Source organism: Psammomys obesus, unplaced genomic scaffold, assembly GCF_907164565.1.
Source record: "Psammomys obesus unplaced genomic scaffold, mPsaObe1.curated_primary_1811, whole genome shotgun sequence".
Classification (NCBI taxonomy): domain Eukaryota; kingdom Metazoa; phylum Chordata; class Mammalia; order Rodentia; family Muridae; genus Psammomys; species Psammomys obesus.
In genome coordinates this window covers 4,743,415-4,760,594 of record NW_026596109.1, presented here as the reverse complement: position 1 = coordinate 4,760,594, position 17,180 = coordinate 4,743,415, and the positions used below count along the sequence as shown (strand labels likewise).

Sequence of the window (17,180 nt, the reverse complement as noted above, 5' to 3'; positions counted from 1 at the left end):
TTTTGAAGATATTAATAACATAAGACCAGTAAGTTATAGACACAGACTGCCTGAGAAAAAAAACTCAACACAGATAATCCATGAGTTGCCCAACTAGGTATAGGCCACAGGGGTTTGGTGACTAATGAGTGTTTATGTAAAAGGAACTGTGGGAAAATACCATGCAGGGGGAACTCCTAGCACTGCAGAACTAAATATGCAGCTCAATTGGTGGAGTCTTTGCCTACCATACATGAAGCCTTGGGTTTGATCCCCAGCACCACGCAAGACTAGGCATAGTGGTGCATGCCTGAAATCTCAGAATTTAGAAGGTAGAAATAGGAGCATCAGAAGTTGAAGGTCATCCTGGGCTAAGAAGTAAGTTCAAGCTCAGCCTGGGTCATGTAAGACCTATCTCAAAAGAAAAAGGCAACACCGCTAAGTAGGCCTGGCTTTAATGTTGTTTTAAACTGACCTTCAGCTCAGATGAAAGCTAAAAATGGAACAAAATGAGATCAGTGAGTAAAGCTGAACTCTCATCCCTTCTTGAATCCACAGATTACAAACATTTCTAAAACTCTGACTCGACGGGATGCTAGGAGCTACGGCAGTGGTTCTCAGCCTGTGGGTTCCGGCCCCTTTGGGAGGTTAAATGACCCTTTCACAGGGGTCTCCTAAGACCATCAGAAAACACAGACATGTGCATTATGATTCATAATAGCAGCAAAATTACAGTTACGAAGAAGCAATGAAATAATTTTATGGTTGGGGGCCACCACAACACGAGGAACTGTATTAAAGGGTCACAGCATCGGGAAGGACGGGAACCACTCAGCTAGAGAAAGCTGTAAGGGAGTTAAGAAGGTGGGAAGTCCTAGTTGTCAGCAATAGTGAATCTTCCTGGAGCTATCCTGTGTTACAAAAAAGACCTTGGGTGGTCCTCAATTTCTCCCTGGCAAACGGAAGTGCTGTCACCTTCACTCATCCCTGGAGAAACTGAGGTACGGAAATTTGCTTTTGTCCAATCCAGGGAACACTATGCTAGACTCAGGTTCAAGTCTTCCAGCTCTAAACACCAGATAACCCCCACGAGCAAGAGTCACGAAAGCAACGTGACCCAGTCACCGAGCTGCCTGGAGACACCTGCCCTCTTGAATTCTCGCTCTTGAGCAAGGAACAAAATCTCGTCAAGCTACCTAAAGTGAGATATCACTTCCAAATCCGTAAGCACCCAGCTGAGCATGACGGCTGGCTTTCCTGGATTGGGGCTGACCCAATCTAGAAATAGAGCCTGAGAATCAAACCAGCAAACAGACACTTCCCACTGTCACGATGCGAAGGGAAACATGGCTCACGAGTTTACAGCTATGACTTTACCCGCACAGCGCTCTCCCAACACCCGGGGGTCAGCAGATCGGGCTTGTTGCAGTAGCGATGATACCTACATCGTTTCAGGCAGCATGTTCCAGAATTCACAATCCTTGCCCCACTTAGGATTCGTGAGACCTCCTCCTCTCTGACATGAGAATGTAAGGACATGAGAGGACAGTGGGTAAGCCTGGTCATGTCCAGCTTGAAGCTAATCAATGGAGAAGACACTAAAGACGTTTTAGATTACTGGAGCACCTTTACTATCAGCTCGTTTTAGAAATTCTCCGGTAACCAAAGACAAAATGGGAATTATGTGGATGAGTTAGCCCTTACCATTATCCCCATAAGCATTATCCCCAACTAAGAAAACTAAGAGGGTTTTTGTTGCTGTGTTGTTTTGATTTTGAGACAGGATGTCACTACGTAGCCTTGGCCGGCCTAGAACTCCCTGTGTATACCAGGCTGGCCTGAAACTTATAGAGATCTACCTGCCTCTGACTTCCAAGTGCTGGGATTAGAGGTGTGTGCCACCACACCTAGCCACATTAAGTTTTTAACAAAGTCACCCAGATAATTAGTCCTGTGATTCAAATGCAGGCCACTAATTCTAGACTTGGCATCCTTTCTTCTGTTTCTTTCTGGAGGGACAGAACACTTGAGCCACATAGCTGGGTCTTCCACTAACACCTGGGTAGGCTCAGCATATCTCCGATTTCACAGACAGAATTAATTCATGCCGACAGTGCCTTTCAGCTCTGACATACACACACCTAGCAGCATGGGAGAGTTAAATTATCAAACATCCTTAGGATGCTTTGTCTTAAAACTCAGCTATGGAACACTATGCTGCCTTTGACCTCGGCATTTTGTTTCCCTGATGGACCTTTTATTCATCCTGATAAATCAGAACTAGATGGAAGGAAGCAAAGCATAGAAGAAAGAGCCACCATATAGGATGCAGGTTCCTAGGTTCACATCCAGCCACCGACAATTGAAACTCTGCACCCATGGTCTGTGGTTCTGATTCCCCTTCTCACAAAAGAGGCATCCAGCTGACCTTCACAAGCCAAGACCAGCCCAGAGCCTCCAGAGAAGCTGAAGGAATAGCGCCCACGGTTGAGACTCATCTCTTTACCCTTTCTAAGGCAGCATTGCTTGGTTAACCCTGACAGTTCGCAGTGGGAGCCGGTTTGTTCTGGTTATTCAGAAGCTGTAGTGAATCTCTGGTACCAAAGCTACATCATCTTGCAAATGTCAATGCTGTGGCTGGCCAGGAAAGGACTGTGGCGGTGTGTCAAGAGAAACTAGCTAAGTATGCATGGCTCAGACACCTTACAAAGCCCAGACACATTTCTCTCCCGAGCTATGCTGCCAGCCTGAGCCCCTCAAGCATATTCTGATGCAACCAAACACTTCTCTGTACAGTCAGGATATATCTGGAAAACTAGAATTCAAGGTAAGCATTACAGGGGTCTGATGAAAAGCTGAGTCCACAGGTCAAGTGTGGACCCTGGGGCCATCCATTCCCAGCTGTTTGAACAAATGCTGCTAATTAAGCGCTAATCTTCCATTTCCTCAGCTATGAAGCAGGGACGGCAATAGCCCCTGTCTACTGGATTTCATAAGAACTGAGTCATATTCAATCATGTATTCCACATCTGGCAAGTGGCTAGTATCAAACAGATATCAGCTGCCGTTGTAAATTAATAGCTCATCCGTCTCTATCTCCAAGCAGAAATCACTAAAGTAGACTCAAGGCTTACGTGCCAAGCAGAGAAAATTGAGAGTGCAAGAGTTAAGCCCAGGGATCAGGATGCCTGCTTTGAGTTTTGAGGTAACGCCTTCTAGGTGCACCAGGAAAGCTGCACCGGTGACATCATAACAATACGGCAGGCTGGGCAAGACCCACACAGCACCAGTGGGCACGACAGCACAGACAGAGGAAATTTCACAAGGCGCTATCCACCCGTAGATGAACAGCTGGGGATGGAGGAAAGGCTGCTGGCTCCCGGAGATGAGCTCCCTGATAGGTTACCCAATTCCAGGTAGTCAGTCCTAAACACAGATGAGCAACACGAAAGGGGCTGAGTAGGCCGACGGAGATATAACAATAGTAATTAAAAAAGAAGAGATTATGAATTTGAGATGGGAGTCGGAGGGACATGGGAGGAGTTGGAGGAGGAAAGGGGAAAGGGTGAGAGGATGCAAATACAGCACTCGTGTATGAAATTCTCAGAATGAATGAATGAATGAATGAATGAATGAATGAATGAATGAATGAATGAATGAATGAATAAAGAGTTCAGGCATATCCCTATACCTTTCTACCAAAATGGACAAGGGAAACAACGTGTTTCCCTTACGTTCTCCGAATGAACTCTCGAAGAAACCAGAGAAGTTCAGCTTATTAAGACATATGAGTTCTACACGTTTGCCCCAAAAGTCACTCCTGAAATCTGAGAAAGCCGAGAAACACGGGAAGATTACCTTCGCCCACTCTCAGGGTTGGCGATGCGGTGGCGGAGGCGGCAGCTCGGCGTGGTGTGGACTGCGCAGACGCAGGTCCGCTGGGGTGAAACACGTCTTCCACCGCGGCCTGTCCTGCCTGAGCAGGACCTGTGGCACCTCCACCCCCAAACAGGTCACTCAGCAGTTCAGAATTGCTGGGAGGAGCTGCCAGGGGAGAGAAGTTCGTGTTCACATCAGACCCTTCCAGACCCAGAAGGTCCACCTCTTCCGGGGGAGGGGGAGCAGCTGGCTCCTGCGGCTTTTTGCTGGGCTTCTTGGCTCCGTGAGGCTTGTCGCCGTTGGCGTTGCCATGCGGGCTAGCGAGGGTCAGTAGCTCGTCATCCGACTGCTCACTTTCCTGATTCACCAGGGCAGCGTGGTCCTCCTCGCAGAACGACTTCTCTGATTTCTGATCTACGAAAGACCAAAGTGCAAATAAATGATTGGATGGCCGGCCACTGGGTCAGGTGCGTTTAGTTGTGTGCACGTCATTGCAGAAAGAGAAGATCCGAGCAAACCAGTCCTTTCAAACCTGAGTTTGGCAGCCCGGAGCAGACAGTGCTTTCACCCCCACCAAGTACAATAACTGATGTATTTTTTTGAGCTCAGATCAACAGCAAGTAGCACCTCAATGCTGATTCCAGGCACCATGCGGGGTGCTACAGAAAATGACAGTAACACCTAGGCCTTTGCAGGCACCCCTCACTTGCTTTTTATTTCTCCCTGTGACCCGAAGCAGAAGCAACACACCCTAAGAAGTGAACTACTTGGCTCTGCCTCCCAGTCCTCCAACAGTCCTGAAAGGAGATATTTCCCACACCAAATAGGCTTAGGAAAGCCGCGTCCGCTGGAGAAAAATGGAAAGCTTTCATGTGCCTTTCCAAACCCTGCTCTTCCACAGCTCTCCCTTATCTCTCTCCAAACAGGCCCTGCCTATACCACAGGTAGGTTCACACTTGTGAATCCCAATTCTGAAATACAAGGCTCTGAAGGAAGGGCGGGGCTGATCTAAGTTTGGTGTGAGTTTCAGCAGAAGTGTCTGTTCAGCACGGGTATATGAGGTTATCTGCAGGCTTCTGTCGCCTCACTCACGTTATTATTTATATGTCCCACTGAGGAAACAGTGGTTGCAGGTTGTTTATATGAGATGCAAATGGCGATGTTAAGTGATGTATTTTACATACCTTTGCAAACTGCAAAAATCCCAAACAGGTAAGAGAATACATCTGTGCTAAAACCTACTCACACCTCCAGAGACTCTTTCTTTTTAAAAAGATTTTGTTTTGTGTGTATGTGTGAGTGCCTGTGTATGTATGCCTGGATACTGTGTGTGTGCTTGGTGTCTCTAGAGGCCAGAAGAGGACATCAAAGCCCCTGTGACTGGAAGTTACAGATGGTCCTCTGTAAAAGTTTCAAGTGCTCAGACCACTACGCCATCTCTCCAGGCCCGTACAGAAATTATCTCTACATATTAACATGGCAATGGGAAGGGAAGAGTAATGTCTTATTAGAAACCATTACTATGAGAAAGATGCAAGTAAGGACCAAAAGGGGCCAGCCATCTATCTGCAAGCCACATCTGGCTGGACTTCCAAGTCTGAGAGGATTCCATTCCATTTTTCAAGAGAAACCTTTATAAGCAAACCTTTTGATCCAAAGGAATCATGTGAATACCGTTTAATCCAACACTAAAAATACCCACAGGCTATAGGAATACTGTCACATTCATATGACAGAGCAAAGTCAATCATGTAAACGTTACCTAAGTCATCTCTAAAGGTGAATTCCCACGTCTTTTGCACATAAAGTCTTGACTATTCAATTCTCTATCACACTTTGTAGCTAGTTTGTACAAATTTCAAAGCAAGCATGGCCAATGTACACTAACTAGAATGCCAATGGCTGCCCCCTCAGGAGAGTAATGTAAAATGCTAGGTTGAGAACGAGTCTGGAAATGCCTCCAGGTGTGGAGAAACTAGCACAGTGATGGAGGTCTGTGTGGGCTAATGATTGCTAAAGCTACTGGCAGATACAGGCCAGCTGACTTCCTTCACCATGCCAGGGAAGACCCACCCCGCCTTGCTGGAGGTATAGCGCTTGACAGAAGCCCAACATTGTGTCTTTAGAATATCCGCCTGAAGGCAGGAACTGAATAATTTGTTAATCTTTCTGAGTTGTCAGCAGCCTAAAGAGAGATCTTAGAATACACCACACTCCATCAGTCTTGGAAGATGTGGCTGGAAACACTGTGCAAATGAAGAAGATAGAATTCACCCTGCGTTGGCTTTCTGGCCAGTCTAAGCACTCATGGACTTGAGAGCAGGCAAGTCGCCAATTTGAAAAAACAAATGAAGGGAAGGGTCTGCAATAAGGGAGAAGGGAACTTTCGTTGAGATTGCTTCAAGAAGACTTTTAATAATACCAGACAGTTTAATCACTTAACCACATAACCATTCTAAGGTAAAGGCTTTGCTGTACCTTGCCAACAGAGAGAGGCAAAGAAGCCACCTTGCCCAAGATTCCTGGGATGGTCTGGAGGGAGATCTGCTGGTGCCTGACCTGCAAGACAAACAGCCACGTGGTCAACCAAGCACAGGGAACAAAGCAGCACAGTAGGCGAGGCAGAGGCTTCTACCGGAAAACCCAAACCAGCCATGGCTATACCTCCTAAGGCCAGCGTCTCCTGGTGCTCCTGCTGAGAGGAGAAGAGAATGCTGGGGTTCACATCTTTGGGGCAGTAGTGCTCCCATGGTGGAGTTAAGTCAATCACTTTGTCTTGGGGCTGGACTTCTATATCCAGTGTCACTTGGAACAGCTGAGGATATTTTTCCGGTACATCACATGCATCCAGCTCAGGCCTGGAGGAAAGAAAAACAACAGCACAAACAGTGCAGCCAGCAGGATGCCCAACAGAGGGCCCAGCCCAAGCTGACTTGAGTTCTGCTTGAAACTCACTTCGAGGTAGACTCAGTCACTAACTAGGTGTCACTTTGCTATGCCTCAGTTTCCCCACCTAGAGGAAACAGGAGAATAACACTCGTTCAAATTGTTTGACTTCCTTTGGGCCATATTAACGAAAGCACCGTGAAAAGCAGAGCTGATACACCTGCCAGTATACATTGGCATGGCTACATGGGTCATCAAAATTAATGAGACAAGCCCAATGCCACCTTTTGAGCCTGAAGCCCTGAATCCCTTCATAGCTTCCAGCAACAACCCCCATCACCCCAGATACAGCCACACTGCGAAATCCATAGCCACGTCATGTTACAGCAACCTCAGGACAATAATTGACGCAGCTACGTTCCCTAGAACCTCTTTTGGTGCTATAGCCAGCCCTCCTTATGACGAGTCACTGCTTATGCTATCTCAGAAATTAAACTATGCTATTCCTGTTGGGCATAGGAATCCACAAAAAAAAATGCAAAGGGTCGAGGTCATAATTCTTTGTTCCCTGACATGGAACTTTAGACCTTTCTGGTTAGTTTGTGGATCTATTTGCACTTCTTAAGATCAACCATACTCAAATGAAAGCTTTCAAATTCATGCAGCCTTTCTTTGTGGTGAAGCCTGCTGCTCAGAGCTCTGGAGATGGCAGCATGCCATTACAGATGCTCAGGGCTGTCCTGTAATACTGGTAAAGACCTCAGGTCCACGCAGCACTTACTTGGTGAACTTTAGGACGGTTGTGTCCAGTGGTATAAATCCAGAATGAAACTGGAGTTGGAATATCTGTGTGTTGGTCACCTAAAAATTCGTGGGAGAAGCACGATCAGTAGGAGAAAGGGGAGTCAGCACCAAATATTGTGTTGGGGAGCCAGTACCTTCTGTTGCTTCTTTACCTCATTCTTTATGGACTATGAATAGTAAATGCCCCATCAAGGATCATTGTTTCGTTTTGTTTTAGTTGTTGTTTGTTTGTTTGGCTTTTTCTGTTTTTTTTTGTTTTGTTTTGTTTTGTTTTGTTTTTTGTTTTTTGTTTTTTTTTTGTTTTTTTTTTTTGAGATAGGGTTTCTTTGTATAGCCTCAGCTGTCCTGGCTTTGTAGACCAGGGGCTAGACTGGCCTCAAACTAGACTGGCCTCAAACTCATAGCAATATGCCTGCCTCTGCCTCCCTGAGTCCTGGGATTAAAGGCATGTGCCACCATGTCTGGCCTAGGGTCAGTTTTGTAAACCTAAGAATACAGTCTTATTTTTGTTAATCCAAACTTAGGCAATAGATGGAATATATGCTCTTAGCAAATATTTGATTCATTAAGATATAATTGCTTGCAACATCTTTCCCAATAACCAAAGAGTAGAAACAATCTAAATGTGGAGAGTTAAAAAATGTGATACATCCATTCAATGGAATATTACTTAGCTATATAAAGGAATGAAATAATGTTACATGCTAAAACACAAATAAACCCTCATGATATTACACTGAGTGGAAAAAGCCAGCCATAGGAGACCACATACTGTATGATTCTATTGATATGAAATGTCCCTTAAAAAGTAAGTTTATAGAAACAAAAAAAGTTCATGGTGTTCAGGAGGGGGGGAAGGAAGTACAGGGTGGTTTAGTGGCTGCTAATGGGTACAAAGTTTCCTTTAGCAGTGAAGGAAATATTCTTAAATTAGATAATTCTGGTAGTAACAACAACTTCTGCATATACTAAAAATCACAGCATTTGGGGAAGGCATTCTGGGAATCAAACTCAGGTCATCAGGCTTGGTCACAAGAACTTTTACCCGCTGAGCTATCTCTTGGGCAACAGTTCTTAACTATACACATATTTAGTTGAAAACTATCACTTTATAGTGAGTCCCTAAACACAGCACTCAAAGAAAGACTCAGCTTCTCAAGAACATGGTTTTCTGAAAGTTCTGCTGCATCGAACCCATGACTGTGTATAAGGCACAACCTGCCTTAACCTCCATCCCCTACCACAGTGATGAGGCAGATGGGCATCAGCAGGCTTTCAGGGTCTTTTCATCCTAAACTTACAAGTCATTCGAGCCCAAAATGATACAGAGAAAATACCCAGTAATACTCGCATTACAAATTCAGGTGAGCGTACAGTGCAAGTTCCCCTAAAAGCCTACCTTAGCCTGAAGCCGGCTCCCGATGGTTGACCGCAGGTGGCACATGGAAACAATGACGTCGCCTTGGACTGTGATGTTCAGGGGAATGAAGATCTTCCCATCTTGGACACGGTATTCTCTTTAAATGGAGATCAAAAGAGACCATGGGAGTGTCCAGTCTGATACAATCGCAGACATAGGCATGCTCCTTTACGGCTCTGAGGGACCTACTTGCCCGGGCTTAGATAAAGAAGCTACTTTCTTGTGCAAAGGTAGGAATGAGTCCAGTATGGACTGTTCCTGAGCTGGTAGAGTCTGACCCAATGTAGGACTTCTTTCTCCATCCCATCTGGATTTCTAAACAAGATATTGTTTTCCTCAAACCATCATTTCTCATACAGCCTTTTTCCTGACTTTAACAGTAAAATTCAACCAAGATCAGAATAGAAACAGAAATGTCATACCCTCTAGGGATCTAGAACACTGACTCCTAAGTTAATCTATTACTAACTAAGTCTGTGTTGGGTGACCAGCCTCTCCCTTGTCTCCTAAACCCCAAGGACCTCCCACTTGTGCCTATTCATCTTTGTAGATCATATAAGTACTTTAAAGTACATCATCTTTATAGTGGTTTGAATGAGAATAGCCCCCACAGGCTCATATATTTCAATAGTTGGTGGAACTGTATGGGAAGGATTAAGAGGTGTGGCCTTGTTGAGGGTGGTACCTCACAAGGGGTGGATTTGAGGCTTCAGAAACCCACACCATTCCTACTTATCTCTCTCTGTTCCTTGTTGTCGTTTCAAGATGTAAGCTCTCAGCCACTGTGCCAGCACCATGCCTGCTGGCATGTTCCTATGGTGTCTAATCACATCAAGTTAAAAGTTACCAAGACAATGGTTTACCCAAATCACTGAGTCTGCTCGTTAAGTGTGCGCCTCCTCTGTGCCCACCCCACCCCCATCATCTGAACATTCCAAGCACCCCTGCAGAACACAGTATCACTGTGAGTAAAGGAAACAAAGTCTTGGATTAGTTATGTTCATCTTTGATTATACATATGTTGAGCTTTAAAAAAAAAAAAAAATTTCCCACCACAGAGGTAAGCAGGAAGAATCCAGCTTACAAAGGAATTAAATCTGTAAGAAGAGAGGAGAAAACATTGTGACTTACTTCATTCGTTCAAAATCTGTGCATGTTGAGTATATTTTAGTTTCTCCAATCAGCACATCACAATAAGGGCGGCACCCATTTCTCTGTTTATTGAAGAAGGGAATTGGGCTAACGGTGATCGCCTTGATCGTGAGTGGCTTGAAATGAGGGCGGTAGGGCTTGTCTGCAAGTAGGTCGCACATGTAGCCTAAGTATCTGAAACAGAAAACCACCGTTCTATGAGCCCATCGGAGAAAGGGGATTGGACAGTTCCTGCTGTGAAGTCTGTCCTTGATAACTAAATTGCAATAAAAGTGCTCTCTGCAACACTCCTTAACCACCAAAGGGGAATGCAGGCAATTAAGAAAGTTTATATAGCAGAGCCAGAGCCATGATTTGGTTCCCAGCATGCATATGGTTGCTTGCCCAGTCTTTAACTTCAGTTCCAAGGTTTGACACCCTCTTCTGGCCACACTGGCACCAAACATGTATGTGTAGCATATACATACATACATGTAGGCAAAACACCTATATGTATGTATATATACATATATATAACATAAAACAAATAAAGATTGTTTTGAATGAGAGAAAGCTTGTTTCCACTGACATGCTGAGCTGATAGCAGCGTGTTTACTCAGTCGAGAGCGTGCAGCAGTGTTAAACTAGCCTGATATATGAGCATCCATTTCTATTAAATCAAGCAGATTAAGTATGTCAGCAAAAGGCAGAGTTGGATAAACTTTAGAATTTATGATCAGGAATTTTATCCAAAGAAGTAAGAAGATGGGATTTAAGTAAGAACACAGAAACTAATTATAACTCTAGGGAAGAAAATTAATCAGCTAGCTAAAAATGTGCTTCCTATTTAAAAGCCATTTTCACATTATTTATTATAACCTATATCTATCTATCACAGTCCTGTGTCTCAATCATGAGAAAAAGTAGGCTTTACAACACTATTCTATCCGTAGTTTTCGCATTTTCGTGCAATGATCACCAGTGTGTCTTTCTTTTCTCTTTCTTTCTTTCTTTTTTCTTTCTCTTTCTTTCTTTCTTTCTTTTTTTTTTTTGAGATAGGGTTTCTCTGTGTAGTCCTTGCAGAGATCTACCTGTCTCTGCGTCCTAAGTGCTGGGGTTCAAGGCCTGTACCACCATCTTGTGACCCCCAGTGTATCCTAACAAAGACATTACGCACGAAGCCAGAAGACACTGGAAGCTTGGCTTGGAGAGAATGATTAAGCTATGTTCAGTGGGTATTTGTTTTTAGACTGGTTCTTATCACAGCCTTGGTCCAGTTCTCACTCACGCTTCCTCTCCTCTTAAATGAGGAACCTGGCTTGGCTATGGTGGTGCACCTCTTAATTCCAGCACTTGGGAGATCTCTGCGAGTTTGAGCCCAGCCTGGTCTATAGAGTGAGTGCCAGGATAGCCATGGCTACACAGAGAAACCCATTCTTGAAAACAACAACAAAAACAAAACAAATAAAAAAGCAAACCCAGACATTCTTTAAATTTTCCTTTTAGTTTTAAAAATCACAGACTTTCAAATGAGGGTTCATGAATCTGTATGACAACCCAGTGTTCTCATCCATTCTAATTGTCATCACAGTTCAGGATAACACTGGATCAATTAGACAAAATTTAAAAGACAGCTCCCATGAGGCCACCCTTCCTCAGCACTGGGTACCACATAAACTGCACATGTACCGGTCCTGCACCTCCATCACTGTACCTCCTGTGGGACGGAGATAGTCCAATGCCCGGTCGCTTTGCGTAGAGCAATCGAATGGCGGGTCCAGGAGTAGAGTAGAGATTACAGAAAATGAACATAGCACCAACCAGAATCGATGATGCGGCCCGTCCATCCTGTCAAAGAAGACCCACAAACTCATCAGGAACATAGGATCTGGGGAAAGACTGCTTGCCGAGAAAGAGAGAACAGAGGGAACCCTCCTAACTGCGGGTTCCTTTTACTTTGGAATTGTTCATTTCAAAGCCAAAAAAATCTGTCCCCGCTGTGAGCTCACAAAGCAGCAAGAAAAGACTTGTATGAAAGCTGACTCTATATTCACTCAAGAAGCTCATCAAAATAAATTCCACTTGCATCTATTTGCTGAGAAATAGCTGGTGGGCTTTTCATCATGGTGTTTCATCACAGCAACTGAAACCCTAAGACAGACAGTTGTGTTTAATCTTTGTTAGAGCTAGTTACACGTTCATCCTATATGTTATATTCTTTCTGCTAAACAACCAAACTTAATTGTTTTCAAAAAAACGTGTGTGTGTGTGCACGTGCGTGCGTGCGTCTTTGCGCGCACATGTGCTAGCACACAGGTACCTGCAGAGGCCAGAAGATGTCCAGGTGCCTGGACATCTTAAAGACAGTTGTAAGCTGCCTGATGTGGGTGCCAGTAACCAAACTTTTCTTAACCACTGAGCCATCTCCCCAGCTCATTATAAGAACTTTTAAATGCCAGGCTCATTCTGGAGCCATCCCAATTCTGAGAGAACTGACAAAGCCTGCTTTCCATATTGTCATCCACGCCATTGTTTTTTTTTTAAAAACATAACCAAATGAAGCTTTCACTCAGGTGGATGCTGATCTATTAATCACCCACAACTCCAAGCAGATATTGAGACATGACTCAACTGAAAAGTGAATAACACAGCCCAGCTTACTCCCATCTTAACCACAAGAAAGTTGGAAATCTCAAGCAGAAACCCCATAAACTTTCCCAATTAGGCTGCTTGCCTCACGGAAAAATATTTAGGTGGATCCTTGTGCTGAGCTGAGCCTATGGAGTTCTTTTTTTTCCCTAAGAGTTTTAAGTTTTATGTGATGACTCATTTGACTTATTCCCATGGCTCTGCAGGATCAAACCCCTCCCTCTTGGGGGAGGAGATTCTCTGCTTCCTCAGCACCTCCGTTATGTTTTCTCATAGAAGACAAAGACCCGCAGCAATTTCTCCCTGTGCTGTCAGCAATTTGTCACAGGGTTTAAGTCCTGAAAGTGGCCTAACTTGGGGTGCTGCAAGGCTATATAATCTACTGCCTCAGTACTGCCAACTTTATCTCATCAGCTGTCCCTGCCAGCCTGACATTTGTCCCCCTGCAGAAAAGACAGAGTAAAGGGGTTAGAGTCATATGGCATACGTCAAGACTTCATTACCCCTGTCCTGAAAATAGAAAGGGGGTGGGGTGATGAGCAACATTTTTCTTATTCATCATTCTTTCCAGAAATTAGCCTCCTTGCCACTCTTACTAAACCGTAGCTCTTAGATGTGTGTCTACTCATTTTATCTATCACAGAGGTCTTTTTTAAAAAGTTTTACTTTTTGTTAAAGGACTGCTCTGTGCTCATTATTTTAAACAAAACAGTGATGTACACAGGAGGGCACTGAAGGGCTAATGCACAGCTTCCATTTCTTTTCCCCGGGCTGGTCAAGACCTCCTGACTCATTCACGCATGTTCTTTATAAGTGATGCTAAGGACGTCCTGACAGACAACAGTCCTTTGTCTTCCACTTTTTCTTCCACTTTATAGAGTTTCTATTCTCTCCCCCCCCCTTTTGTGTTTACTTATACCTCACAGTCTTGGAACGGTCCTCACTTAAGCTCAACAAGAAATGGCACTGATGGAAAAGATGATGGCTCTGCCTCCAAGAACAGCTGTTGATGCTGCCTGGGAAGACTCCTTGCCTCCGGGAGTCAGGGAGACTCAGTTATGGGGGACACAGCTGCCCATAACCAGCCAGCCATTTCTCCATCAGGTGCCCGACAGCTTCTCAGGCTCTTCGTAAAGGCAGCAGCTGGCCACCTCCCCCCAGGCACTCATCAGAGGCCTCTGACATTCTTCATAGTGCTTCATGGTGATAACACAGGTAGGATACTTGAAGCCTGATGCTGAATCTGGGTCCCCCTTTAGACGGGATAGCCCATGTGCCATCTTTCCAGCTCCTTTAATAGCGTGTTTTTAAAAAATTATTACTCTATGGTTATTATTTTTGCCTGAATATATGTTTGTGCATCACATACAGGTCTGGTACCTAAGGTCAGAAGAGGACACTGGATTCCAGAGTTATAGTTACAAGCAGTTGTGAGCCACTGGACATGGGTTCTGAGAACCGAACTTGGGTCCTCTGTAGGAGCAGCAGGCACTCCTAGCCACTGAGACATCTCTCCAGCCCCCTTTCATGACTCTCTTGAGCTTGCACATGATGACAGGGAGCAGGGACTATGCAAGGGCAGTTTAGCATGACCAGCGGCTCATAGTAAGTACTCTCGCCATGGCAACATCTCCACCAGCTTGTCAGGTCCCTTTATCTTAGTCACTGTAGTGACCACAGCAATCAAATCCCTCAGATGAATCCGCAAAGCCTGGATTTTTTAATACATTGTGATGGCATTATGAGAGCCACTACCTTCTCCAAACTTTTGTTTTGTTTCATTTTGTTTCTTTCAAGACAGGGTTTCTCGACTGCCTATAGATTGGGAAAGAATCTTCACTAACCCTTTATCTGACAGAGGACTAATATCGAGTATATACAAAGAACTAAAGAAGCTGAAAAGCAGCAAAGCAAGTAATCCAATTAAAAAATGGGGAACAGAGCTAAACAGAGAATTCTCGACAGAGGAATATCAAATGGCAGAGAAACACTTAAAGAAATGCTCATCCTCATTAGCCATCAGGGAAATGCAAATCAAAACGACCCTGAGATATCACCTTACACCCATTAAAATGGCCAAGATGAAAAACTCAAGGGACAACACATGCTGGAGAGGTTGTGGAGAAAGGGGAACCCTCCTCCACTGCTGGTGGGAATGTAAACTGGTACAACCACTCTGGAAATCTATCTGGCGCTTTCTAAGACAATTAGGAATAGTGCTTCCTCAAGACCCAGCTATACCACTGCTAGGTATATACCCAAAGTTTGCTCAAGTACACAAAAGGGATATTTGCTCAACCATGTTTATAGCAGCTTTATTTGTAATAGCCAGAACCTGGAAACAACCCAGATGTCCATCAACGGAGGAATGGGTACAGAAATTGTGGTATTTTTACACAATGGAATACTACTCAGCAATCAAAAAGGAGGAAATCATGAAATTTGCAGGCAAATGGTGGGATCTAGAAAAGATCATCCTGAGTGAAATATCCCAGAAGGAAAAAGACAAACACGGTATATACTCACTTATATAGTCCTATAAGATGTGATAAACATAATGAAATCTGTACACCTAAAAAAGATAATCAAGAGAGCAGACATGGGGTAAGATGATCAATCCTCGTTTAGAAAGACAGATGGGATGTGCATTGAACGTATGACAGGAGTCTACTGAGCGCATTTGAAAGACTCTAACTAGCAGTGTTTTCAAAGCAAAGACTCATGACCAAACCTTTAGCAGAGTACAGGGAATCATAAGAAAGAAGGGGAGTTAGTCTGATGGGGAAAGGATAGGAGCTCCACAAGGACCAAATATATCTGGGCACAGGGTCTTTTCTGAGACTGACATTCAACCAAGGACCATGTATGGATATAACCTAGAACCTCTGCTCAGATGTAGCATGTGGTAGCTCAGTAACCAATTGGTTTCCCATAGTGAGGGGAACAAGGACTATTTCTAACAGGAACTCAATGACTGTCTCTTTGGCCTCCTCACCCCCCAAGGGAGGAGCAGTCCTGTTAGGCCACAGAGGAGAGCTTTGAAGCCAGTCCTGAAGATATCTGATAAAACAGGATCAGATGAATGGGGAGGAGGTCCCCCCTATCAGTGGACTTGGAAAGGGGCACGGTGGAGATGAGGGAGGGAGGGAGGGACTGGGAGGGAATGAGGGATTGGGACATGGCTGGGATACAGAGTTAATAAAATGTAACTGATAAGAAAAAAAAAAAAAAGACAGGATTTCTTTGCATAGCTCTAGCTGTCCTGGAGCTAGCTCTATAGACCAGGCTGGCCTCGAAATCAAAGAGATCCACCTGCCTCTCCCTCTCAGGTTCTGAGATTAAAGATGTACACCTCTACCCCCAGCTCTATGTCTCTGAACTTTAGAAAACTTTTAAGTGAAAATCCCCCTATGCATGCAAGGCTGCCTAGACCCTAAAATCGACCTGTTCTTTGGGTGATTCAAAGGCAAGCCCTGCAGCCAGTGACATTAAATGCCTACAGATACCCAGTTTTTGCATTGCTTGCCAAGTATTTGGGAGTTGAAACAGAAATACTAAAAAGTTCTTAAACTGTTTTCTCTGTTCTAGCCAGCTGGCTCTTAAGGAGAGTCAGCCAGCAGGCCTCACAGCAAAGCAAAACCACAAACAGCAACACAAACTGACTGATGTTTGCAGAAGGAATGACTATTTTCTAGTGCTCATACTCAGTTCAGTGTGTTCGTATACACAGCCACCTGCTCATATCTTTTATGTCAAAGTTCAAAGGCAGTTTCTTCCTGCAAGAGGAGAGTCCCACAGGAAACGGGCAGGGAATGGCCTGGGGCGACGGCGTGAATTAAATGCTACAGGTGATGTTTAGGTGCACAGCGGAAATGCCTGTGCTATGAAAAATACTCAAGAGTTGGAAAGACTTTGCTGGAAGTTGAGTGTTAAAGGACTGTTAAGAGTCCTGGGAGGAAGGACTGAGGAAAGGGGCTGTAGGAAACCCAAGCCGAAGACCTATCCATCCCTTTGGAAAATATTTGGAAATACAGCTGGTCCACAAAACTACTTGCAGAGGCCACTGTCTCTTGTTATTTTTATTTAAACAAAAATAGTTAAGAAAATGAAATATGCTTACAACCATTTTATCCATACAAGGTTTAGCGGATTTTTACCCATGTATACACAATGCTTTTCCTACCTCTTTTATAACACTTGGCAAATTTAAGAGCCCCTACTATTTTATGAAGATCGTGAACACAGACATCTCCCACTTTTACTCAAACATCAAGCCAAGGATAAAGGCAGGTACATTGTGGCACACACCTGTAATCCCATCACTTGGAAAACTGGGGCAGGAAGATTGCCCCAAATTCAGGAACTGCCAGGACTACAGAGTAGAAATTCATCTCAAAAAAAAAAAAAAAAAAAAAAAAAAAAAAAAAAAAAA

The 17,180-nt window shown here is 44.3% G+C and overlaps 1 protein-coding gene across 5 annotated transcripts in view; it reads right to left on the bottom strand.

Moving 5' to 3' along the window:
* The window catches only part of Dnajc6 (DnaJ heat shock protein family (Hsp40) member C6), a 154,002-nt gene that overhangs the window by 22,518 nt on the left and 114,304 nt on the right, over positions 1-17,180 (bottom strand). For all 5 annotated transcript variants that reach the window (XM_055628887.1, XM_055628886.1, XM_055628885.1 and 2 more), the window contains 7 exons: positions 11,814-11,947; positions 10,100-10,294; positions 8,948-9,065; positions 7,526-7,605; positions 6,523-6,716; positions 6,337-6,417; positions 3,838-4,272 (listed from right to left, as the gene is read on the bottom strand). In XM_055628887.1, coding sequence (XP_055484862.1) covers positions 3,838-4,272; positions 6,337-6,417; positions 6,523-6,716; positions 7,526-7,605; positions 8,948-9,065; positions 10,100-10,294; positions 11,814-11,947 — 1,237 coding nt within the window. The remainder of the gene's footprint in view (positions 1-3,837; positions 4,273-6,336; positions 6,418-6,522; positions 6,717-7,525; positions 7,606-8,947; positions 9,066-10,099; positions 10,295-11,813; positions 11,948-17,180) is intronic.